This window comes from Cetorhinus maximus, chromosome 7, assembly GCF_964194155.1.
Source record: "Cetorhinus maximus chromosome 7, sCetMax3.hap1.1, whole genome shotgun sequence".
NCBI lineage: Eukaryota > Metazoa > Chordata > Chondrichthyes > Lamniformes > Cetorhinidae > Cetorhinus > Cetorhinus maximus.
In genome coordinates this window covers 19,387,718-19,415,518 of record NC_135885.1, presented here as the reverse complement: position 1 = coordinate 19,415,518, position 27,801 = coordinate 19,387,718, and the positions used below count along the sequence as shown (strand labels likewise).

Sequence of the window (27,801 nt, the reverse complement as noted above, 5' to 3'; positions counted from 1 at the left end):
TTCCTCCTGAGGGTGTTGCTCCTCCCTCTGCACAGCCAGGTACCTCAGCCGTTCTCTTCTCCGTCGTCTCCGCTCTCTGTACGCCGCAAGGCATACAACTAGTTCACCAGGCTCCATGATCCTGATGTACTCCTGCAGGATGAAAGAGAGAGAGAGAGAGAGAGACACATGGGTTAGCTTGAGTATATTAAGAACCTCTCTTGGTTTAGTCTGAAGGCCCCTTAACGCTTCCCGGAGAGTGCAGGCCACCACTTTGTTGGCCAGATATTAGTGCGCTGCATGGCTTCCCAAAACCCCACCCTCCTCCGCCCCACTCCGCCTGACCAATTGGCGGCAGCTTTGCCCATTGGACTGCACACTGTGCTCTCAGCTCAGGTGCAGGCATTCGCCTAACCCGCACTGCAAGGCTGCACCGTTAGCCTGAACCATAGGGGAGACTGGTCCAAACCGGGATCCTGACATTGCAAGGGGCTGTGAGCACCTCCACTAGTGACTGCTCCATGGCCAGCTTTAGCAAGGAGGTTGTACAACGTGCCCAGTCGTCCAACTGTTCTGTAGACCACTAAAAAGCTCATTAGTTTGCAGTTTGTGCCCAAGGGAAGAAAAGCTCCGGAGCACTTGGTGGCATTTGCATGCCTCTGCGTTGCTTGAGTGGGCAGATAAGCTGGAGGCCCGACTCCACAAATGTCAATGCGGCTGCGACTGAACTGTCTCAGCTGCAGAGGATTTGTCACGCTATACAAGTTTTCCCTAATGCGTGGCCGCTTCTCTTCCCCACTGCTCCGCATGTCCTCTACCTTCAACCGCAGGACAGCCCTTGCCCCCACGCCTCCAACGCGCAACAATCTTGAAGTCGAACAGACGACCTTGGGTGGCCATTGTGCAACGTTACTGTGCACTCACTGCCGAGTTCCCCTCAATGCAGCCCACCAAGCGCACGCCTTATATATGCTGTTGTGAAACATGTTGGCGTGCTAGCACACTGACGTGGGCAGACAATCCAGTGGGAGGGGATGATTCTAGTGGGCTGGCCTTATAAGGATATGCAGATGTGTTACGATGAGGTTCCTGATGCCTGATGACAGGAGAAAGGCCTGTCATCGACAGGTTGAGCGGACAATCACAAACTGGCTTGAGGACGTCATAAAACTGATTTTTGGCCTTCTCGCCATATTGTCCGTTCACGCTGCCGGGCACGCCTGATGTCAGCGGGCACGGACAATTCCACCCCATTGTGTTTTAAGGTTGATAGTGAGTTGCAGCCCATTTTACATCTCTCTCGGTTTTTAATCCTGTTGACTTCAGGAGAGATTTACAACATCCTCATCAACAATAACGCACAAAATCAAATGATACCCTAGTGTCTCTGCCTTTTTGTCTTACCTTACCGATGAGAGAGGAAACAGGGATAAGGGAGAAAAAATTAACTCTCATTCCCTCTCCCCATTCCCCCAAAAAACAGCGTGTTAAAATAATAGGATTAAAGGCAGCCTTTGCGAGCAAGCTATTTTAACGAAACTTGCTCTGCTCCTCCATTCAGCCTTTGCTCCCTAAGTTACCTTAATATTACTTTAAAATCCAAAAGACTCCATAAACCTCTCATTGATCCTAGGCAGTCATTAAATTGCAGCCAAATCCCAGCGTGGCAGTTTGAGAATTTGTATTTATTTTGTCGAATCTGCAAATAAAATGCAGGTATCAGAAAAAAGTGACTAATAAGCCAGTGAACCATTGTAACGTCCCGACCTGTTCACAGGCGTCCTTTAGGGAAGGATACCAGCCCGTTGATCCCCTGCCTGGCTTACACATAGCTCCAGTTTCACATCAACGCGGCTGGCTCTTAATTGCCCTCTCACAGCGGCCTGGCAAGCCACTCAGTTGCACAAAACTGGCACCAATAATGGTTCAAGATGGTCTGCCACCACCACATTCTCAGGGCAATGAGGGATGGACAATAAATGCTGGTGACGCCCCCATTGTGAGACTGGACGATGAAAATCAACACCTTGATCTTGAATATTTGTACGATGCAAACTGAGCATCAAACTGGGCTTGCCGGGAGGCGTCATAATCCAAAGATAAACCTAAAAGGAACGAGTTCACAATGACACAGTCCCCGATATCAAGTTTTTAATCTTTAAGTGTCTTGTAATACAGAATGGAGAAAGGCTGTAAATAACACACAGCTCAGGCATCAGTGGGAGACTGGGAAACTAAGCATGACAGACATTCATGTGAAGAATGAACTGCTGGGAAAACTGCTTATTATCATCCCATTGTATGTCATAACCTATTTATTATCTTAGAATGCTGAGGCTCTTGGCTCCATTCTATTCAGCTAAGTCACATGTTTCTTGTTTGCATATGAAGGATTGTGCATGGGGAAATACTTTTGGTCCAAACCAGTTTTTCTTCCTTTGTCTAAGCTATATAATTTGTGCAACAAAAACAAAGAGGTATCTGATATTCCCAGCAGTGTACTCCATCTCCAAAGAGGCTTAATATTTCAGGTTAGTGGAAGCCAAAAACCAAGCTCGCACTCCCTTAAATGGGATTTTCACAGAAGTGTTACCAAACAACATTTGACAATGAGCCACACAAAGAGATATTCGGACAGGAGACCAAAAGTTTGGTCAAAAAGGTAGGTTTTAAGGTGTTTCTCAAAGGATTTGGGCAAGGTAGAAAGGCAAAGGGGTTTAGGGAGAAATTTGCAGAGCTTAGGGCCTTGGCAGTTGAATGCACAACCACCAATGGTGGAGCAATAACAATCAGGGATGCTCAAGAGGCCAGAACTAGAAGAGGACAGAAAAGGGGAGGTGTTGATGTAGTGGCATTGTCACCAGCCTAGTAATCCAGAAACATGAGCAATGCTCTAGGGACCTGAGTTTGAATCACACCACAGGCAGATGGTGGAATTTAAATTTGAATTCAATTAAAAAATTAGCAGCAACAATGTGGTTGACTCTTAAATGCTGTCTGACATGGCTTAGCTCTGTTCTCAAGGGCATTTAGGGATGGGCAATAAACCCCATCCCATGAATGAATCAAAAAAATGTCAGAGAGTTGTAAGGGCTGGAGAAGGTAAGTTAGGAGTGGTGAGGCCCTTGAAGGATTTGAAAACAAGGAATGAGGATTTTAAAATCCTCTGGGAGCCACTGTGGGTTAGCGATGGGTGAACAAAACTTGATCCAAATTAAGGGTGCAGGAACCAGAGCTTTGGATGACCACAAATTTATGGAGGGGGTGGATGGTTGGATTCTGTTCAGGACAGCATTGGAATAATCGAGCCTGTGATGGCGTGGATGAGAAGAGGAGCTGAGACAGGGGCAGAGATGTGTGATGTCACGGAGGTGGGAGTTGATGGTTTTGGTGATGGCGAGAATATGGAGGTGTGAACTGCGCTCAGGGTTAAATAAAACAGCAAGATTTATAGCAGTTTGTTTCAGCCAGCTGGATCTACAACATCTGCAAGGGCAAAATTTTCCCCCCATTGTGGGGTGGGGGGGGAGAGTGGGAGCGGGTGCGCTGCCATTTTATGACGTCCACCAGAAAGCACTATGCACTCCCTCTGCGTGGGCGGGGGGGGGAAAATTCCCTCAGCCAAGAGTGAGCTCTTTAGCACATGCATGCGAAAGAGCACACAGACATCCCTGAGGCTAAGTGCTAAGTGCTGCCTCGGGGAGGTCGGCACAGATTTTCAACTTTTAATGAAGGAATTTCAAAACTTTCCCTGCCATGTCCCCTCATATGACACTGTCACATGAGTTGGGACATGTCCATAACTTTTATTTAAACCTTTCATTAAAATTTAAATAACCTCATGAAACCTCATCCCGCCAATGGATGAGGTTTCGTGTTTTTTCACAAGCCCGCCAGGGCTCCCGGCCTGCCCGCCAACCTTAAGGGTGGACGGACAGGTCCATTTATCAGCTGAATTGGTTTTCTAATAGCCTCAATAGGCCGTTGACAGGTCGGCCGGCGCACATCTGACTCAGCTACGTCCCCACCGACCTGAAAATGGAAATGACGCGGGGTGACGTTGGGAGTTCCGCCCGACGTCATTTTACGTGTTGGCGAACGGGCCCCGCCCCCGCTCGCCAACCGGAAGACCCTGCCCCAACAGTCATGAGTCCAGCTTTCAGGTCATAATGATGCTTTATGACGATCAGGCTTTGGAAAGCAGCAGAGTAAGAATTCTGTCAAATTATAGCCCAGCCTATAAACTACGGAACCGGTTTCATAAAAGTAACAGATAGTCGTAGAAAGTTGGCCCATCAAGTTTATGCTGGTGCTATTTTCCGCACAAAAGCCTCCTATTCTAATTCCAATCTCTTACTAAATCCCTACACCCTGTAGTATTCCTCCAAACTATGTGACCTCTGGATTAATAGTTAGAAATGAAAAGGATAATGTTCTCCAATGAATCAATCAATGATGAAGCTAATTCCTGCTAGGAAATGGACTGTGAAGTTAGTGAGTGTCAAGGTTCTTTCCAGTGAGTGTCCAAGGAGCTTTTATCAACAACAATCAATGTTCCTTATGAGAATAAGGGCCTAATTTTAATTTCGGGTGGGGATCAGGAGGGCAGGCACAGGGCTCAGTGAGTATTGAGCTGCACCACCGCGCCCCTGCCCAATCTTTTTCAATACCCTACACACTGCCAACCTTCCCTTCAGACCTCGATCTGATGCCCTGCCGGTGCAGAATTTTTAGCTGAGCGGGCGGGCACGCACCAGACCCACTCGAGCATAAAATGACGCGCGATGATGTCGGGTGAGCGTCCCGATGCCATCGCGCACTCGCGCAATATTTCGGTCGGCAGGCGCGCGTGGCAGTTGGCTGTGCGCCCGCTGACAATTAACAGGCCAATTAAGGCCATTAGAGTAATAATTAAATGGAAATTTATGCAGGCGAATCAGCCAGGTGGCCTTTGGATTTTTTATGAAACCTCATCCACAGGCGGGTTGAGGTTTCCAACAGGAATTAAAAATACAATAAAAATGCTCAAATCTCATTTCTAACATGTCCCCACTCATGTGATGAGGGGACATGTTTTTAACATTTTTAAATTCTTTATTTGTGCTTTTAAAAATCTTCAGCCCCCTGAGGCAGCTCTGAGCCTTCAGGGGGCTTTCACTGAGCGCACCCCGACACAGGCGCAAACTCCCGCGCTCACCCTCCTCCCGCCTCCACCCTGGCAGCGCTCAGCGTTGCAGCGCGCGATTCACGCTGGCTGGCGTTGATTGGCGTGAAACCGAGGTCAGGGCCCGATCGCGGGTGGCGGGCGGCTTCGCAACCGCTCGCCGTGCCCGCTCGCTGTGCCCGCTCACCGTGCCAGCTCGCCATGCCTGCTTGCTGTGCCTGCCCATTGTGCCCGCTCACTGTGCCCACCTGCCGTGCCTGCTCACCGTGCCCGCTCACCATGCCCGCCCGCCGTGCCTGCTCACTGTGCCCGCTCACCGTGCCCGCTCGCCGTGCCTGCTCACCGTGCCCGCCCACCGTGCCCACTCACCGTACCTGCTCACTGTGCCCACCCACCGTGCCCGCTCGTTGTGCCCACCAGCCGTGCCCGCTCACTATGCCCACTTGCCGTGCCTGCTCACCGTGCCCGCTCACCGTGCCCACCCGCTGTGCCCGCCCACCGTGCCCGCTCACCGTGCCCGCCCAATGAGGTAAAAATCCTGGCCCTGGTGATTTTCCCTCACGGGTATCATCCTTATACGCATTTTAGGCAGCTGGTACCAAAGAGCAACTCATCAATATTGAGATAAATCGGAAGGAGAAGATTTTGGGGCAGGACCTCACAGGAGAGAAGGTGGATGAGTCCGGGACAGGGGAAGCCTAAACTTTCTCCGTGGGGTCCGGAAGAAAGTTTTTTTAAAAAAAGTTTACTTGCTTAGGTGTGCAGATTCATTTCCCTATCATCTTTACCTGGTTTGCACACTCAGGCCACATGTAGTAAGCTGACCCCAGTCTGCGTATTTAAATGGTTCTGCCAGTTTGCAGAAGGATTCAGAGATAGCAAAACCATTGAATGTCAAGGTGAAGTGGTTAGATTCTCCCTTGTTGGAGATGGTCATTACCTGGCACTTGTGCGGCCTAAATGTTACTTGCTACTTAGCAGCCCAAGCCTGAATGTAGTTCCGGTCCTGCTGTATATGGCATAGAGTGCTCCAGTACCTGAGAAGTGGCAAATGATGTTGAACATTGTGCAATCATCAGCGAACATCCTCACTTCTGACCTTTTGATGGCGGATGATCATTGATGAAGCAGCTGAAGATGTTGGGCCCAGGGCACTACCCTGAGGAACACCTGCAGTGATGTCTTGGGACTGAGATGATTGGCCTCCAACAACAACAACCATCTTCCTTTATTCTAGGCATGACTCCAACCAGTGGGGAATTTCCTCCCGATTCCCATTGACACTAGTTTTGTTGGGGCTCCTTGATGCCACACTCAGTCAAATGCGACCTTGATGTCACGGGCAGTCACTCTCACCTCACCTCTTGAGTTTAGCTCATTTGTCCATGCTTGGACCAAGGCTGTAATAAGGCCAGGAGCTGAGAGGCTGTGGCTGAATCCAAACTGAACGTCAGTGAGCAGGTTATTGCTGAGTAATTGCTTTTCGATAAACACTGTTCACAGCCTCTGCCATCACTTTGCTGATGTTTGACAGTAGAATAACGGGGCGGTAATTGGCCGGGTTGGATTTGCCCTGCTTTTTGTGTACAGGACATACCTGGGCAATTTTCTACATTGCCAGGTGGATACCAGTGTTGTAGCTGTCCTGGAACAGCTTGGCTAGGCACACGGCTAGTTTGGGAGCACCAGTCTTGAGTACTATTGCCAGAATGTTGTCAGGGTCCATAGCCTTTGTACCAGTGCCATCAGCCATTTCTTGTTATCATATGAAGTGAATCAAATTGGCTGAAGACTGGCACTTGTGATGCTGGGGACCTCAGGAGGGGGCTGAGGCAGAGCACCCACTGGGCACTTCCGGCTGAAGGTGGTTGCAAATGCTTTTGCCTTGTCTTTTGCACTGATGTGCTGGGCTCTCCCATAATTGAGGATGAGGACTTTGGTGGAGTCTTCTCCTCCTGTTAGTTGTTTAATTGTCCACCACTATTCACGACTGGATGTGGCATGACTGCAGAGCTTAGATCTGATCCATTGGTTGTGGGATCCCTTAGCTCTGCCTAATGCATACTGCATCTGCTGTTCGGTATACATGTGGTCCTGTGTTGTAGCTTCACCAGGTTGACACCTCATCTTTTATATATGTCTGGTACTGCTCCTTCTGCACTCTTCATTGAACCAGGGTTGACCCCCCGCCACGCCGGCTTCTTATGAACATATGAATTAGGAGCAGCAATAGGCCATTCGGCCCCTCAAGCCTGCTCCGCCGTTCAATAAGATCATGGCTGATCAGGTCGAAACTTCCCGCCTACTCCCAATAACCTTTCACCCCCTTGTTTATCAAGAATCTATCTACCTCCATCTTAAAAATATTCAAAGACTCTGCTTCCACTGCCTTTTAAGGAAGAGAGTTCCAAAGACTCACTACCCTAATGGGAATGGTAGAGTGGGGCATATGCTAGGTTACAGATTGTGGTTGCATACAATTCTGCTGCTGCTGATGGCCCACAGTATCTCATGGATGCCCAGTTTTGAGTTGATAGATCTGTTTGAAACCTATCCCATTTAGCCCGGTGATAATGCCACACAACACGATGGAGGGTATCAATGTGAAGACAGGACTTTTCCTCCACAAGGACTGCGCTGTGGTCACTCCTACCAATACTGTCATGGAAAGTGGCATCTTTGACAGGTAGGTTGGTGAGGACAAAGTCAAGTAGGTTTTTCCATCTTCTTGGTTCCCTCACCACCTGCCAAAGATCCAGTCTAACGGTTATGTCCTTTGGAACAGTTCATTCAGTCGTGGTGGTACCGAGCCACTCTTGGTGATGGACATTGAAGTCCCCCACTCAGGGTACATTCTTTGCCCTTGCTACCCTCAGTGTTTCCTCCAAGTGGTGTCCAACATGGAGGAGCACTGATTCATCAGCTGAGGAGGAGGGTACATACTGATCAGAAGGTTTCCTTGTCCATGTTTGACTTGATGCTATGAGACCTCATGGGGTCCGGAATCAGTGTTAAGGAATCCCAGGGCAACTCCCTCCCAACTGTATACTGCCTCTGGTGGTAGAGATGGTGATGGTGGTCATGTTTGGGATATTGTCTGTCAGGTATGAGTTGGTGAGCATGACTATGTCATGCTGTTGCTTGACTAATCTGTGAGACAGCTCTCCCCATTTTGGCACGAGTCCCCAGATGGAGGAATTTACAGTGTCGGCAGGGCTGGGTTTCCCGTTGTCGTTTCTGGTGCCTGGGTTGATGCCAATGGCACATTCGGTTTAATTCCTTTTTGTAGCGGTTTGATACAACTGAGAAGTTTGCTAGGTCATTTCAGAGTCAACCACATTGCTGTGGGTCTGCAGTCACATGTAGGTCAGACCAGGTAAAGACAGCAAATTTCCTTCCCTAAAGGACATAAGTAAACCAGATGGGTTTTTACAACAATTCAAAATGCTTTTATGGTCACTATAACTGGGATTATCTTCTAATTGAATTTAAATTACATAAACTACTGTGGTGGGATTTGAACCCATGGCTCCAGATCCTATTTGGATTATTAGTCCAGTGACATTACCACTACCCAACTAACTCCCTGAGGCATTGGCAGCGATTTCACCTCTGTAGCAAGTCTGACAAACAGCAATGCAATGACTGATTGTCTAATCCATCTTTCTGGTGTAGATTGAGGGATGCGTGTTGGCCAGGGAAATAGGAACACGCCGTATTATTCTTTAAATAGTGTCATTGGTTCTTTAATATCTCTCAGATTAGTCAGACAGGACCTTTGACATCTCATTCAAGCAGAGGCACTTCTGATAATATATTACTGTCACAATATTGCACTGGAGTGTCAGCTGTCACGTATTTGAAATTTTCACTCCATTAAAAAAGCTCATCTGGTCAAAAATAATGTGGCTTTAATATGCACAGGCATCAAAATTAATTGTGCACCTAACTAAGGTGTGACTGATGCATGACCTCTTCCATTACCACATTGTTATTTGCAAAATGCTACTAGTGGAGCTAATCTTTAAATCTTCACATTTTCCAGATGGTATTTCTCCGGCCTTCCAAATCTGATTTCTGTAATTTGTTTCCTTTCCTTCTCTTTGAGGGTGAAAAGCGTTCATGTGGCGCTACTTCATGCAGACTTGTGCCAATACCCAGGAGCAGGATATGCCATGGGTCATTACTAGTGGGCCCCACGCACAAATTGTCATTGATATCATTGAAGAATGCTGCGTGGGCTGGGCAGGTAGTAGTCCAAGGCGCTGCATGCCCTGGTAAATCAACTTATGCCTGTGTAGCACCTCCGGAAGAGGTGCCACCATAAATGAATTTCTCCACCTCCCCTCTTTGTTTTCCTGTTTATACTTTCAGCCCTAAATATGTTCATATCTTCATGAAGATTCTGTTGCATGTCATACATTATGTTCAGTTTGATAAGTGAGCCTCTGCAGTAGAACAATATAATAGTGTATTAAGAACATTCAGACAAATATCTAATGACAGAATGGTGTAAAGGATGATTACTACTGTGTAATAGAAAAAATGGGGGGGTGGAGTTTTCCCATCAAGGTGAGGTAGATTTGCCTGCGTGTGTGTGTGTGTGTGTGTGTGTGCAGGGAGTTAAATCCCCTACAACTGACATGGAGTTGAGGCCCTGGCATCATCCAGCCCTCATCCTGCTTTCTGCAACGTGGGATTGAAGGTGAGCTGCGAATCACCTTGGGTCTGTTGGGTGAGTAATTAAGATCATTAAGAAGCCAATTAAGAGCCCTAACAGCCCTCAATTCTAGATTTCCTAGCCAGCCGGTTTCCCGACAGCAACTCATCAGGATCATTGAGGCAGGTTCACAGTGGGAGGAGCTTCTTGAAGTGAAACTGACAAGTTGCAAAGGCTTTGATCAGTGAAACTGAAGAGCTCCAACCATGGCCAGGCAAGAGGCTGCTGTACAAAGCACCTCTTCTCTCACAGGGTGCTTTCACTGCTTAAGATTGCCAATGTTTAGGAAGGCACTTCACCCGTCTAGTGCTTCACTCGCCTTCAGCTGCACTTCCCTGTTGCCAGCCTTCAGCGCCTCATGCAGTTCCACTTTGCATCTCCTTAGAGGGAAAAGAGCCAAAGCAGTAGCACCAACAACACCAGCAACAGCACCAGCACCAGGTGCCTTCTCCTCATCCACAAGTCCTTCCATGGGGGAGAATGGGCGTATACCACAATCCGGCTGGAAGGAGGGGAGGACCCCCCAACACTGGGTCTATAGGCGGATGGTCTGATTTCTCAATGTCAGAACCAGTGCCTCCAGGAGGTTTGGCCTCTCCTGGCAGGTCACTGCTGACATCTGCAGCCTCCTGGAACAAGATCCTCCTTCTGTCTGGAGCAGATGAGGATGCATTGCAAGTGGTTGATAAGGTGGAAGCCTTATTGACCCCCACTGGAGGGCCACCCCACCTCCACCCCCAACCATCACCAACCCCCACCCCCATCCCACCGCCTGGGTTCTTGCCAGGTTGTGAGCTTTCTTCCCCTGCAAGGAGAGAAAGCAGAGGGGTGTGAGTGTTTGTAGCGATTCGTGTGGAGAGGAGGGAAGGACAAGTTTTGCGGAAGGTGATTGTAAGGCATGGGTGTGAGAGGACAATAGGGTGAGAGTGAGAGTGGATGTAGGCTGCTCAAATGGAGATGTGAGGGACCCGCAGAGAGAGGAATGAGTGGAGCGACAGAGTGTATTGACCTGAGGATTCCTGTGAAGGAGATTGCTGGGGAAGTCAGGGTGTGGGGCTTGGCACCTGCACGTGTTATGCCACTCACCTTTCACGTCCTCTTAAGATCCTGGCTACTCTTGGTGAGTTGCCTCCAGGCTGAAAGAGACCTCACTTCTGCTGCTCACTTCCTCAGCCACTTCTACCCATGCTCCATTGGAGGGGTTGTCCTCTTCCTCACGTCCTTGGGAGAACTCACCTCAGCGCAGCCTCTCAAATCCCATGGCAGGGCCCCCAGGTAAGAGTGAGAGACCCAGGAAACAATCATCCCATGTCTCCTCTCCATTCCTGTGGTTGCTACAATCTCAAAAACCAATGTGTAGCTGAACCATTCTAACCCACGTTATGGCCCTTTTAATTAAAAATCCTTTTTTGACAAATTCAGTGTGTCATTGCGCCCAACTCCCTGATTGGTTGGAAGCCAAGAGATGGTATGCTATTGCCGTGGTTCGAGGAAAGAGCAATGCCAAAGCCCGCCAGTTAGTGCATTGGGCTCCTGACCTGCAAATGGTCCTGCTGTTCCGGCCGGGTCTGAGTGCAACCCAATATTTCTGCATTGCACTGAAACAAGCCATTTGTCATAACTGGCCCATGCCAGCATTTATGCTCTGCACAAACCTCCTCCCAACCCTCTTCATCTAATCCTACCAGTATAACGCTCCTTTCTCCCTCGTGTGTTTATCTTAACCTGAAATGCATCTGCACTATTTTCCTCAACTACGCCTTGTGACACCAAGTTTTACATTCTCACCACTCTCTGGGTAAAGAAGTTTCCCCTTAAGTCATGGATTTTTTTATTAACTGTCTTACCTCTGTGATCCCTGTCTCCCAACAGGTGGAAGCATCTCTGTTAGATCTACCCTCTCAAACCTTTTCATCATTTTAAAGATCTCCATTTGGGTCACCTCAGAGCCTTCTCTTTTCTACTGAAAAGATCTCAAGCCTGCCCGATTTTTCCTGATGGGAATAGCCTCTCAGTTCTGATATCTTTACTTTGGTTTTACTTTGGCAGCAGAAGTCCACGATTTCTACAGTCCTTCTATTTAGCCGTAAAATGACAGTGACAGGTGTTTTCAGACGACTGCAAACCTCTTACGTATACCAGCAAAAAGAAGCAGATTCATTCCTTGGAAAGCCCTGGGAATCTTCCGAATGTTGTACCTAGGTCACACATAAATATGCTGTAGGTAATGGAAGTAAATTTGTGGATCCGATGTTAACAGTGGGCAGGGGTCCCAGTTGAAAGGAGTGTGGGTCAGAGAAAGAGTGTCAGAGTGCTCCAGCCTATCTCAAACCTATGCTCATTTTGAGTGTGACTACCTTGCCAGGAGCACAGGAACACTGATTTTAGCCTAACAGCAACTAAAAATGGCATTAACCATCTTTTTTCTTCTTAAACAGGGGAATATGTCGTCATGACGCTATACTTTGATTTAAGTAGAAGAATGGGGTATTTCACGATTCAGACCTACATACCGTGCATATTGACTGTCGTCCTATCATGGGTGTCATTCTGGATTAAGAAAGATGCAACTCCAGCCAGGACGGCACTGGGTAAGTTTTGTTTATCACATTTAGTTCCAAATATTTTGTTAATCGATTCTACATTGATTGGCAAAGGAACCAGGGGCCACATGAGGGAAGCATAAAATACACAATGTGTTGCTATGATCTGGAATGCACTGCCTGAAAACGTGGTGGCAAAAGATTCAATCAAACTTTCAAAAGGGAATTGGGTAAATACTTGAAAAGGAAAAAAATTCTGCACTGTGGAGAAAGAACAGATGGAACTAATTGGATAGCTCTTTCAAAGAACCAGTATCAGCATGATGGGCCAAATGGTCTCCTTCCATGCTGTATCATTCCATAATTCCATGAATTTGCACTCCTGCAATTTATAGGCATTCAAAGCTCATGCGGCATGATCTTTTTACTACTTCCTGATTGTGGCTATTTCTCTTAGATGTTCTACAAAAAACTTGGCCTTTGTCTAAACTTCCTAGTGATTACTCAAACCATAAGGTAAACTCGCTAGCTCAATATTTTGAAACCTCCATTAACACAATGATTGCCACCACATAGTCAGTAATTTGTGTGTGCTCAAAAAAATGTTCATCACATTATACATTTCTCATTGTTTTATGATTGCCAAGAATATTCAAGACATTGCCCATTGTATTGAGGCAAATCTAGGCCATCCTCCTCAGGCATTCTACACAGCAAAATATCCGTAGGCCAAAGTAGGCTCACCTGATTCTTCCACCCTGCCCATAATGCATTTTTAAAAGAGCAGGGTCATCAGATTCCCTGTAGGTTACAAGGATGTTATGGCCGGAATCTTCTTTTCTGGAATCTCAGTTCGGTGGCGGGCACAGAAGTGGGTCTGATTTCCGCTGGGGTTGGGACCAGCTGACCACACCCGATCTTGCGCTGTTCAGCTCATTAAAATGCATCTGTGAGGAGCTCACCAATTTTCATGGCAGGGGCAGGCAGGAAGTCACCATCCCCACCGTCACCTCATGGGGTCAAAGGTCCAGGCGCTATACTTAAAGGACAACCGACCACTGCTCCACCCTTCCCTGCTAACCGCCCTTCCCTTCCTTGGTCATCCTTCACGCAACTTGCACTGCCACCACCCGGTCTCAAGCATAGGCTGGTATTTACAGACACCCCCCCAAAAAGGACAATGCAGCGGCAACTCACCGTCAATCATGGGAGAAGTTTGCCTCGCCAAGTGCATGCCACTTATGTGCGGTCGCAAAAATGAATGTTCTAATTTCTCACTGGCGGGAAACTAAATTTGGAGGGGAGCTTAGTTCCTACAAGGTGGCCTTTTAATGAGCATGCAGGACTTGCAAAAGGGATTCCTGACATTGCTCGACCCGCCTTTAAAGTCTCAAGAACATAATTCCTAAAGTTCATCCCATCATCAGGAAATTGATTTTTGGCCTCATGCCAAATTAAGGTCCCCGACCCACCAAGCTTCCCAGTGCTAGCAGGACCAGAGGATTCCACTTCACATCTGGCCCGTGGTGTTCGTTTTTTTTATTCGTTCACTGGTTAGGCCAGCATTTATTACCCATCCCTAATTGACCTTGTTCAAAGGACATTTAAGAGTCAACCACGTTGCTGTGGGTCTGGAGTCACATGTAGGCCAGGCCACATATGGACAGCAGATTTCCTTTCCTTCCCTGAAGGACACTAGTGAACCAGATGGGTTTTTACAACAATTGGTAATGGTTTCATGGCCACCATCAGACCTTTAACCCTAACTTTTTGTTAAATTCAAATTTAGCTAACGGCTGTGGTAGGATTCAAACCCAGGAGCCCAGGACATTACCCTGGGTCACTGGAATACCAGTACTAATACCATTATACCACCACCTCCTTCATCTTAATGTTTACATGAGAATCTTTAGCTTCTATATCCGCCTAACTTTTCCTTTTTCCATATTGCTGTGGCTACATTAAGGGGTCATATTGTGGCCTCCCATTTTTGACAGGGGGACTTGTCAACTGGGAGCCCATATTTTGAGATTCAAGAGTACATTGTGCATGTTACTTTCTGAAAGTTCTTGTAAGATCCTTTCCAGCATATGCTGGAGTTTCCAATATGTGGTTCCAGCAGAAAACTGAGAATGCAAAGTTGGGCAATTATGCCTTAAAAGTGTTGGCATATGAGGGGCAATGTTATGATGACCTTGAGCCCCACAAGATGGGAGCATTGATTACTGAAATAATCCATTGGAACAAGAGTAGGCCATTCAGCCCCTCACATCAATTTTATTTTAAATTTTATCATAACGGATCTAAATTAGGCCTGCAGCTCTGATACCTGCTCCCATCAGCAGGATTTCACACCAGAAACAGTCTAAAACAGTTGCCACTCTTGTTCCCCTCAGGTCCATATATTGGTAAGTATACTTTCCTACCTTAACTCATTGGTTGTGTACTCACAGGTGATTGCTTTAAGGACTCATCGTTAAGCTGCATGTTAACCTAGTTTTCCTGAGTGCAGCTGGTGCTGGTGCCAGTACCTCAGGGCAAGCTAGTCTTGCAGTGGGGCCCACAAACAGGTGTTAGATCTCTCATATTCATGTGCAAGAGGCCTAATGCCTGTTTCATATGCAGGCACTGCACACAGAATTTTATTGCCTTTACAATGTGATAACACCAGTTGGCTTCTTCTGGAACAAGTTGACAGGCAAACTGCAGCCGGTTGGAATGAAATGAAGCCAATTGCCATGTAACTGCTTCACTTGCAGTTCTGGAATCCGCATTATAGGAAGGATGTGATTGCACTAGAGAGAGTGCAGAGGAGATTTCCCAGGATGTTGCCTGGGCTGGAGAGTTTTAGTTATGAGGAGAGATTGGATAGACTGGGGTTATTTTCCCTGGAGCAGAGGAGATTGAGGGGGGACATGATTGAGGTGTATAAAATTATGAGGGGCATAGATAGGGTATTTCCCCTTGGTGGAGGGATCAATAACCAGGGGGCATAAATTTAAGTTAAGAGGCAGGAGGTTTAGAGGGGGTGTGAGGAAAAATGTTTTCACCCAGAGGGTGGTGGGAATCTGGAACTCGCTACCTGAAAAGGTGGTAGAGGCAGAAACCCTCATAATATTTAAGAAGTACTTGAATATGCACTTGTGATGCCATGGCATACAAGATACTATTGCTGGAAAATGGGATTAGAATAGTTAGGTACTTGTTTGACTGGCACAGAATCGATGGGCCGAAGGGCCTTTTTCTGTGCTGTAGACCTCTATGACTCTAATGCTTCTTTGAACTGGAAGCACTTAAAAGACTGCATTCCTTTTATGGGATGTGGGTATCACTGCAAAGGCCAGCATTTGTTGCCTATCCCTAATTAGGCTTGAACTGAGTGGCTTGCTAGGACATTTCAGAGTCAACCACATTACTGTGGGTCTGCAGTCATATATGTAGGCTAGAACATTTCCTTCCCCAAAGGGCATAGTGAACCACATGGGTTTTTGCAACACCCACTGATGGTTTCATAGCTGCCTTTACTGATAGCAAGCTTTCAATTCCAGGTTCATTAACTGAATTTAATTTTTACCAGCCGCTATGATAGGATTCAAACCCCAAAGCATTAGCCTGGGCCTCTGGGTTACTAGTTTAGTGACATTACCACTAGGCCATCGCCTTCTCTGGCTCAGTATGCACCTTCTGCTTTTCATATTGGAGCTTCAAGTAGCTCATTGGTGCCCAAAAAAACCAGGCCCAATTGTGTTTAAATGTTGCAAGATTCCATTACAATAATGGTGCATGTGATGTCAGGCAGGATTCTGGCTCAGGAGGTCAAACACATTTTGTGCCACTGCCCAATGGATTTATAGGTTGATAGACTTAATTTTAGATTATTTGACAAGCTTGACAGAGCTGTACTTTCCTTCCATACCTGAGCCTAAACTGGTGAATGTTTTAAGGTGCGGTTTATCAGATAGTTAGGGCTGACCTAATTTCACACCTCAAATTAGGAAAACTGCCACAGTTGAGGCGTTTATCCTGGAGTAAAATCGTTAGCACAATGAATCTGCTGCTACAGGTATCCAAATAATTCGAATGCTGCATGAAATTGGTCTCAGGCTGTTACACAAAACAGGCAAGATGGAAAGGCATATTGGGTGTGGTGTAAAAGGTGTTTCCAATTCACCACCACTCGTTCTGAGCTAATGCTAAAGACCAATTTCACCTCCCAAAGTGTTTTGAAAGTGTTTTATCGTTTATTGCAAGGGGAATGGATTATAAAAGTAGGAAAGTTTTGCTACAAGGGTATTGGTGAGACCACATCTGGAGTACTGTGTACAGTCTTAGTCTCACAGAATTACAGAATTGTTACAGTGTAGAAGGAGGCCATTTGGCCAATCTTGTTTGCACCGGTTCTCTGAGCATTTTAACTCACTGCCCAATCTCCTGCCTTTTCCCCATAACCCTGCACATTGTTTCTATTTAAATAACCATCCAATGCTCTCTTGAATGCCTCAATTGAACCTGCCTCCACCACATTTCCAGGCAGTGCATTCCAAACCCTAACTACTCACTGTGTGAAAAAGCTTTTTCTCACCTCGCATTTGCTTCTTTTGCAAAACACTTTAAAACTATGCCTTCTGGTTCTTGATCCATTTATGAAGGGGAATAGTTTCTCCCTATCTACTCACGATTCTGAAAACTTCTATCAAGTCTCCTCTTAGCCTTCTCCTCTCCAAGGAAAACAGTCCCAACTCCTCCAATCTTTCCTCATAACTGAAGTGTCTCATCCCTGGAACCATTCTCATAAACCTCTTCAGCACTCTCTCCAATGCGTTCACATCCTTCCTATAATGTGGCGTCCAGAACTGTACACAATACTGCAGCTGAGGTGTAACCAGTGTCTTATATAATTTCATCATAGCCTCCCCGCTCTTATACTCTATGCCCCTATTAATGAAGCCTAGAATACTGTATGCTTTAGAAGCAGCTCTCTTTACCTGTCCTGCCACCTTTAATGACTTATGCACATATACACCCAGGTCTCTCTGCTCCTACACACCTTTTAGAATAGTATCCTTTATTTTATACTATCTCTCCATGTTCTTTGTAACAAAGTGTATCACCTCACCCTTCTCCTCATTGAACTTCATCTGCCACCTACCTGCCCACTCCACCAATGTGTCAATGTCCTTTTGAAGTTCTACACTGTCCTCTTCTGGTGGAGGACAGGCTGGGCCTGTCTTTATTAGAGTTTAGAAGAACGAGAAGTGATCTTATTGAAACATATAAGATCCTGAGGGGAATTGAAAGGGTGGATACTGAGAGCATGTTTCTGTCATGGGAGAGATTAGAACCAGGGGACACAGTTTAAAAATAAGGGGTCTCCTATTTAAGGTAGGAGAAATTTTATCTCTCAGAGGGTCATTGGCCTGTGGAATTCTGTTCCCCAAGAGGAGGAGGCAGGATCATTGAGTATTTTTAAGGCTGAGTTAGATAGATTCTTGATTGACCAGGGGGTCAAAGGTCATAGGGGGTAGACAGGAAAGTGGAGTTGAGGCCACAATCAGATTAGCCATGAACTTATCTAAATGGCGGAGCAGACTCGTGAGGCTGAAACGCCTACTCTTGCTCCTGATTTGTACGCTCTAATGTACACACGCCTGGAAAAATTGCCATTTAACTAAGAAAAGATGACTAATAGAAACAATAGATTTGAATCCTGCTCCCTAGAACTAAGGAGAGTCTCTAACCGATTCTTGAACAAGATCGAAGAAAATTTCATGTTCTCTTTCACCTTCAGTCTCCAAAATCACACTTTCAGGGACTTTATTGTTCCCCTTTGTTTTACCAACTTTAACCTCATCTACTTTGCTCACACTAAGCTTCAAATCCTGCATTCAACACATCGTAACCCCCACTTTCCACTCTAAGCTGCTCTTTCCCAATGTTGACCCTTCCTGCTATAATCTTGGTTCCACCTAACCTCTACTTTTCATTCACTTCATCCTCAAAATGCAGTAGAGTAGAAGAATTCAAAACAAATGAGGTTAGGGCTCTGACTTTAGCTGCATGTATTCCCGGAGATTTCATCATATCATCCTGTGCTGAGCTGTGGGGAGGGCAGGCAAACTGCAACAAGCTATTCTTGCTCACTTCAAGCAATTAGCCAAGGAGTGATCTTGACAGAGTTCAGGTCACCTAGCCACAGTTTTAATCATGGTGAATGCTCAGGGAGGGAAATGTAAGAAAAGGGAAACAAATTACTTCTATTAAAAAGAGAAATCTCATTATTTTAAGCACACACCAACTTGGGAATTTCCCAACTCCATGCTCATGTTCCCACTGAAGAGGAGATATTACACTGTCTGGTCCCACAATGACCATTGAGACTCCCAGGCTTCCTCTTAACCGGTTTTATTCAAGCAAATGCAAGGGAGCCGCAATTATTCCTAAGAATGAAGACCCAGCTCCCAGACTGATTACATTTCACTACTTTTGTACTTTTTCTTATCAAAATACATTTGAGTAGATTTGAATATATCCAATCGGTAACTGACACACCGGTCCCATGCTAACTCTATCCTACTGAGTACATAAACATGTGATTTTGCTAACCAATTACTCTAAAGGATGTATACATAATTATATCATCCAATCAAAATTAAAACACGTATGCAAAGACCTTGGTTCTCACAAGTCAAGACTGTTTGTGTTTCATCAAAGCCCCCTCTTTGTCCCTTGTTCATCTTCCCATATCTAAGCTAAAACCATCTGCCCCTTCCCTATCTGAGAGAGGAGTACACTTAATCTAATTTATGTCATACTTTTGTCTCCAATCTGACTCTCAAGGCTGTGTAATGTTCATCTGGTAATCTTCAACTCTTAATATGTTTAGCAGCCATGTCTGCCTGGAGATTTTAGGGGTTTTTCAGTAAATTCTTACTGTATTCTCTTTTAGCATTTTTAATTTCCCCCTAACACCATCAATCTGCATTCTGACACCATTTCCCAGAGAGCTCACAGTGCTAAGAGACTGAGCCAATAAACTGGCTGCAGCTTGCGTCGTTGCACCCGACCCAAGACCCAAATGCTACACCTGACTGCTACAGGTATCAAAGCATTGAAAGTGAGCAACCCTTCACAGAATCACACAGTGCAGAAGAGGCCCTTCAGCCCATCGAGTCTGCACCGACACGTGAGAAACACCTGACCTACCTACCTAATCCCATTTACCAGCACTTGGCCCATAGCCTTGAATGTTATGATGTACCAAGTGCTCATCCAGGTACTTTTTAAAGGATGTGAGGCAACCCACCTCCATCACCCTGCCAGGCAGCACGTTCCAGACCGTCACCACCCTCTGGGTAAAAAAGTTTTTCCTCACATCCCCCCTAAACCTCCTGCCCCTCACCTTGAGCTTGTGTCCCCTCATGACCGACCCTTCAACTAAGGGGAACAGCTGCTCCCTAACCACCCTGTCCGTGCCCCTCATAATCTTGTACACCCATACGGAAAAACGTTTTAAAAAGTGAAAGACCTCACTGTTAACCTGCCAAACATTGCTCCCTACTGTGTATTAGAAATGCACTGTTCATATTTTTGACAGGTTGGCGGGGGGTGGGGGTTAAGAATCTCGCCAAGCTAGGAAATGAGTTCGTGTCATGGTGACCTCCCTGCCTCATCTGAGCCATCAAGGTCAGGACTGAACAAGTGCGGCAAAGACTGTACGGCAGATGTCTAGTCTAAATATTTGCTTAAAACTCTGTGGCTTGCAGTGCATTAGTGATGCTTATAAAAGCAGAGTCACACAGTAAGCCCACAAATGTACTGAACATCTGGTCTAAAGTGGTCCTGGAGTGGGTTATAGAAACTAATTGAAGCAAATCAAAATGAATCAACCTGTAATGAAAGGGGCATTGCAGACGGTAAATGTGTCATGACATGATGCCAGATATCTAACTTTTGTGTTAATTTAGTCAAAGTTAATGCTTTATAAACTAAATCTAAAATGTTAGACATTGGTTGAAAAATGGGAAATGCAAGTAACCGTTGAATGAGCTTGAACTTGCAAAAGATGATTTTGAAAAAGATCAGATTGATAGTAAATCCCTCATTTTCAATCTCTGGACAATATGAGGAAGAGATGAATTTAAAAAAAAGTAGAATTCTGGATTATATACCAAGAACAGTAAGACATGGGGCAAATTTTACGCTGGGGGTGGACATCCCCATCATTCAGATGAGCTTTTCTACTCAAAGGAGGTAAAATGGTACTTGCAACATGAGCATTCAAACTTATTCATAATAAAAACTCTCCTGTTATTGTGATTAAAAAGGGGAGTCTTACACAGGTGTGTAAAGTACTTGTAAGCTGTCGCCACACAAGGTATACTCCAAAAGAGTCATTTGAAATAATACATTGACTGTGGGAGTGAATAGTTAAGGGAAAATGTGAGGGATGTTCAAAATTCAGTTGGATGCCACAATAGGGGAAGCGCTAAGAAGAGGGGCTTTCATGGGCTGAATGTTACTTTCTTGTCACCGTACCCTGTGTTTTTAGTGAATATTTCTCTAGGCAGCTTAAATTAAATTAAATTAATCTAACTCACCTGCTGCACCTTTTATTTAAACTTGGTAGTGCCTTGTGTTATGATCCTTCACTGCCGCTTTGCAGTGATAAAAAGAAACATAACTAAGTAAAATTGAAATCATTGCTCATAATTTCGGAACCCCAGGGCATCACACCTTTAGGGGGGAGGGTGGTGGGGAACCCCAAAAATGAGCTGGGGGACCACCCCTTCCAAGACTGCCCTCCAACGACCCACCAGAAGTCTCCACTTAAGGGATTGCATGGCAATTGCCTGGGAGGTTTAAATGGAAGTCCCCAGGACTTCGCCCAGTGAACCCAACCACTTCCCCACAACCCTCCACGGGGATACCTCCCCCGCTCCGACTACACCCTGACCACCCCCCCATGGCACTCCAACCACTGCCCATGGGACCCCCCCCTCCTCACTGCCCTCCTCTCCCCCCCCCCCACCAAACACCCTCCCCAATCTCACGGCTACACTCCCATGCCCCTGACTACCCTCCCCACCCCCCACTACACTCCACCCCCCTCAACTTCCCTCCCCTCCCGCCAAAATTCTCACCCCCGATACAACTCCGCCATTCCCAACTAACCTCCTCCTCCCAACTGCCTTCCCCACCCCACCGACTATACGCCCACCCCCTAGCTACCCTCCCCATCCCCCCTACTGACCACCCAAACCCCCCCTCACTGACCAACACCCAACTGACCACCCTACCCACCACCACTGCCAACCCACTCTACCCGCTCCCCACCCCCCCTAATCCTGCCCACTTACCATATACACCTACCTTCTCCCTGGCTTCTCAAAGTGGCTGGATCTTTAAACGTACCAGCTTTATGGCAGTTGGTGCCACAAAAAAAGGGGGTATATCTTCCTTACCTCTGACTCAGCTTCCCTCAACACAAGGCCTTGGGAACCCACTAGGCTGCAGCTTTCTCACCTGGCCCGAGTCAGAAGATTGGGCGCGAAAGGTGTGGCTGCATTTCAGGGTAAGTAACCAGGAGAAGAGTGACAATCTGGACTGTGGTTGTCACTCCACAGAAGGTATGGCCCTATATTTTCAATGTGTTTGTTTGAAGTATTAGCATTTTGACTTGACCTGTTGTTTCCCTTAGTCCGGCCTTCATAAAGAAACAAGAACAAATGATTTGACTTCAATGTCAAGACAAGACACTCAATAGTATTTACTAGTACAATCTGTGAATGGAGAAAAAGGCACCAGAATATCATATGAATTGTTATTTGTCAAGTTTCTGTAATATGGGCCATTGGCTATTGGTGACCAGCTATAATAACCTTCCTTTTGTCAAAACTGCATTGCCCCATATCATAATTCCATTAAAATATCTTGGGTAGATCTTTACCCAAAGAGTGGTAAGAACATGGAACTTGTTACCAGAGGGAGTAGTTAAGGCGAATAGCATAAATATATTTGTTGTAAAGTTAAACAAGCACATGAGGGAGAAACGAGTCACAGGATATTCTGGTAAGGTGAGATCATAGCAGCACAGTATACTTACCATGCAGAAGGAGGCCATTTGGCCAATCGAGTCTGCACTGCCTCTCTAAAATAGCATTCCACATAGTCCCACTCCCTTATCCCCATAACCTTGCACATTCTCTCTTTTGAGATGGCAATCCAATTCCCTTTTGAATACCTCGATCAAACCTGCCTCCACCACCCTTTCAGGAAGTTAGTTCCAGACTCCAACCACCTTCTAGGTGGTGAAAAACCCTCACATCACATTTACTCCTTTTGCCAATTGTTTTGAATTTGTTCCCTTTAGTTCTTGATGTTCTCTTGTTTGGGAACAACTTCTCACTACTGTCTGTCCGCAAGAAAGACCCAAACCTCCATGTCGCTTGCCATTTTAACACTCCACCCTGCTCTCTTGCCCACATGTCTGTCCTTGGCTTGCTGCATTGTTCCAGTGAAGCCCAATGCAAACTGGAGGAACAGCACCTCATCTTCCGACTAGGCACTTTACAGTCTTCCGGGCTGAATATTGAATTCAACAACTTTAGATCTTAAACTCCCTCCCTCCATCCCCACCCCATTTCTTCCCCCTCCCTTTTGTTTTTTTCAATAATTTATATAGATTTTTCTTTTCCCACCTATTTCCATTATTTTTAAATCTACAACTAATACCTTGTCAGTCTTTCCACCCCACCCCCACTAGAGCTGTACCTTGAGTGTCCTGCCATCCATTCTTAATTAGCACATTTTCTTAGATAATATCACCACCTTCAACACCTCTTTGATCCTTTTGTCTGTGACATCTTTTGATTATCTGCTCCTATCACTGCTTGCTTGTCCCTACAACCACCGCACCCCCCCCACTCAACTTCTCTCCCCCCCCGACCTCCCACCTTAAACCAGCTTATATTTCACCCCTCTCCTAACTATACTCAGTTCTGCTGAAGGGTCATGAGGACTCAAAACGTCGACTCTTTTCTTCTCCACCGATGCTGCCAGACCTGCTGAGTTTTTCCAGGTAATTCTGTTTTTGTTTTGGATTTCCAGCATCCGCAGTAGTTTTTTGTTTTTACCTCTTTAATTGACTGCCACTCCTCTTCAAGAAATGCCTACCTTGAAGAAGTATTGCTCTGTTCTCCGACAGGATTTCCACCTGTCTCTTCGGCCTTGTTCACCTTCATTGCTTTCCATTTGTCTCCTGGTGTTTGACAAGGTGTTTACTAAAACCCGCTTTCACAGCCATATTTCCTTTCTAAGTGACTGTCTCCGTCTCCGACTCACCCCACGTGGATTTCAACTGAAATTCCATCCCTCTTGTTTCGAACCCACCCAGGATTACAGGTATCTCCGGGACATAAAACATTTCTCGGACTGCTGTTCCCGTCGCATTCTGAGATCCACATTCAGTGCCATGCGCCGCCATATGAACACACTCGACCTCTCCCTCCAGCAGCACCGCCGCACCCTTTTTCAAAGCTGCACGTGCCCCCAGTTTCATTTTATTCTTCGTCTCATCTGACGCCTCAACAAGAAACTTTTTCTCTTTCTCTCAAGTGCAAAGGAACGCAAACTCCAACAACTCATCGACACCAACACGCATCTGGGACCCTCCACCCCTGCTTGTCCCTCCGTCCCCATCCCATCTTCCAATCCCAGCCCCAGCCGCGTATTCACTATACCCCCTGACCTTCCCCTCTCCAACGCTGAACGTTCAGTGTTCAGCAAAGGACTTAATTTCATACCCTTACGCCCTCATCGCAATGAATTTCGGGCTCGGCACAATGCTGAACTCTTCTTCCGCCGTCTTCGTCTCCATGCTCACTTCTTTGGGCAGGAGTCCTCTCCCCGTTCAACAGATCCTTTTACCCACCTCCAATATTCTCCCTCCACCTGGACCCCTCCCTCTGGATTCTTACCTGCTCTTGATCTTTTCATTGAGAACTGTCGGCGTGACATTAGCCGTCTCAATTTCTCTGCTCCTCTCACCCATTCTAATCTGTCTCTCTCTGAATTTACTGCACTCCGTTCTCTCAGGTCCAACCCCAACATTGTCATCAAACCCGCTGACAAGGGTGGTGCTGTTGTTGTCTGGCGCACTGACCTCTATCTCGAGGAGGCTGAGCGTCAACTCGCAGACACTTCCTCCTACCTCTCCCTGGACCATGACCCCACCACTGAACATCAAGCCATTATTTCCAGGACTGTCACTGACCTCATCTCCTCTGGAGATCTTCCTCCCACAGCTTCCAACCTGATAGTCGCCCAACCTCGGACGGCCCGCTTCTACCTCCTACCCAAAATCCACAAACAGAACTGTCCCGGCAGACCAATCGTGTCAGCCTGTTCCTGCCCTACGGAACTCATTTCTCGATATCTTGACTCCTTTCTCTCTCCCCTTGTCCAGTCCCTTCCCACCTACATCCGTGATTCCTCTGACACCTTACATCACATCAACAATTTCCAGTTCCCTGGCCCCAACCACTTCCTCTTCACCATGGACGTCCAATCCCTCTACACCTCCATCCCCTACCAGGATGGTCTGAGGGCCCTTAGCTTCTTCCTTGAACAGAGGCCCGAACAATCCCCATCCACCACTACTCTCCTCCATCTGGCTGAACTTGTTCTCACACTGAACAATTTCTCCTTTAACTCCACTCACTTCCTCCAAATAAAAGGTGTGGCTATGGGTACCCGCATGGGCCCCAGCTATGCCTGTCACTTTATGGGGTATGTGGAACATTCCTTGTTCCAGTCCTACTCCGGCCCCCTCCCACAACTCTTTCTCCAGTACACCGATGATTACTTCGGTGCGGCTTCATGCTCTCATCTGGACCTGGAAAAATTTATTAATTTTGCTTCCAATCTCCACCCCTCCATCATTTTCACATGGTCCATCTCTGGCACTTCCCTTCCCTTCCTTGACCTCTCTGTCTCAATTTCTGATGATAGACTGTCCACCAATATCCATTACAAGCCTACCAACTCCCACAGCTACCTCGACTACAGATCCTCACACCCCGCTTCCTGTAAGGACTCCATCCCATTCTCTCAGTTCCTTCGCCTCCGTCGCATCTGTTCTGATGATGCTACCTTCAAAAACAGTTCCTCTGACATGTCCTCCTTCTTCCTTAACCGAGGTTTTCCACCCACGGTCGTTGACAGGGCCCTCAACCATGTCCAGCCCATCTCCCGCGCATCCGCCCTCATGCCTTCTCCTCCCTCCCAGAAACATGATAGGGTCCCCCTTGTTCTCACTTATCAACCCACCAGCCTCCGCATTCAAAGGATCATCCTCCGCCATTTCCGCCAACACCAGCATGATGCCACCACCAAACACATCTTCCCTTCACCCCCCCGGCAGCATTCCGTAGGGATCATTCCCTCCGGGACACCCTGGTCCACTCCTCCATCACCCCCTACTCCTCAACCCCCACCTATGGCACCTCCCCATGCCCACGCAGAAGATGCAACACCTGCCCCTTCACTTCCTCTCTCCTCACCGTCCAAGGGCCCAAACACTCCTTTCAAGTGAAGCAGCATTTCACTTGCATTTCCCCTAACTTAGTCTACTGCATTCATTGCTCCCAATGCGGTCTCCTCTACATTGGAGAGACCAAACGCAAACTGGGCGACCGCTTTGCAGAACACCTGCGGTCTGTCCTCAAGAAAGACCCAAACCTCCCTGTCGCTTGCCATTTTAACACTCCACCCTGCTCTCTTGCCCACATGTCTGTCCTTGGCTTGCTGCATTGTTCCAGTGAAGCCCAACGCAAACTGGAGGAACAGCACCTCATCTTCCGACTAGGCTTTTTACGGCCTTCTGGGCTGAATATTGAATTCAACAACTTTAGATCTTAAACTCCCTCCCCCCATCCCCACCCTGTTTCTTCCCCCTCCCTTTTGTTTTTTTCAATAATTTATATAGATTTTTCTTTTCCCACCTATTTCCATTATTTTTAAATCTACAACTAATACCTTGTCAGTCTTTCCACCCCACCCCCACTAGAGCTGTACCTTGAGTGTCCTGCCATCCATTCTTAATTAGCACATTTTCTTAGATAATATCACCACCTTCAACACCTCTTTGATCCTTTTGTCTGTGACATCTTTTGATTATCTGCTCCTATCACTGCTTGCTTGTCCCTACAACCAACCCACTCCTCAACTTCTCTCCCCCCCCCACCTTAAACCAGCTTATATTTCACCCCTCTCCTAACTATACTCAGTTCTGCTGAAGGGTCATGAGGACTCGAAATGTCGACTCTTTTCTTCTCCACCGATGCTGCCAGACCTGCTGAGTTTTTCCAGGTAATTCTGTTTTTGTTCTCACTACTTACCCTGTCCATACCCCTCAGGATCTCGAATACGTCCATCAAGTTTCCCTGGACAGAGTATAAACACAGACATAGACCAATTAGGCCAAATGGTTTCTTTCTGTGCTGTAGACACAATGTTCTTCCATGTATTGTCAGACAAAATAGCTTGGAATTCGGTGCCCTTTAGTGCAGGTTAGTAACAGCTTGTGCATAAAATCGGTTAACTGCGACTGCGATCATTATCGATGAGCACAATAAAACAAACCTAGTCTGCAATCTGATTCATGTGAAAAGTCTTGAAAATTAATCAAGACATAATCGAATGCACCAGAATCCTCAAGTGAGGGTAAGCATCCCAAATAAGCAAGATTTTGTAAAACGTTTTATAAAATTAATCAGTAATTTGTAACTAATTAGCACTTGCTATATGACATTAATTTAAATACTAATGTATTTGGAAGTTTGCTTCTTCAGGTTTTCTCCTCTTGAAGCGTTTGTGGGACAGAATTTTCTTTTTCCATCTAGGCACTAACTTAAATGGATAGATCATTGTCTGGCTTCCATTTCGGTCATGCAATTCTCTCCACCCAATTTTTCCTCTAATCACTTCACTCCAGGAAATTATATAATGCCCACATGCAAATGAGGAAAGTCTGTCGAGCGGTGTTTATTAAAACTTGCTGACACCAGTTGGTTTTAACAGATGCTTTATAAATTCCCCTACATAATGTCTTACAAGAAGAATGATAAATGTTCTAACACATGCTGCACAGTTTACATTTGTGTCAATGAAGGAAGTAAAATAGTTCCCTCCTGGTATTGGTCCCGTGGAGGTGAAGTAATCGGCACCATCAAATTGTTGGCTATAAAGCATATAGCCAATTAATGTAAATTTTGCAGTCATCTATCTTCTTTGCATCGTTGTTTAGTCACCTTTCACATTGTAAGAAAATATAATTACTACAATCGAGTACCTGTTTCACAAAGTTGGCACAAGGAAAATTGGCAGCAATTGCCAGT

The 27,801-nt window shown here is 46.3% G+C and overlaps 1 protein-coding gene across 2 annotated transcripts in view; it reads left to right on the top strand.

Annotated features, from left to right (window-relative positions):
* The window catches only part of gabrg3 (gamma-aminobutyric acid type A receptor subunit gamma3), a 639,852-nt gene that overhangs the window by 558,863 nt on the left and 53,188 nt on the right, over positions 1 to 27,801 (top strand). For both annotated transcript variants that reach the window (XM_078545150.1, XM_078545149.1), the window contains exon 7: positions 12,302 to 12,454. In XM_078545150.1, the coding sequence (XP_078401276.1) occupies positions 12,302 to 12,454 (153 nt within the window). The remainder of the gene's footprint in view (positions 1 to 12,301; positions 12,455 to 27,801) is intronic.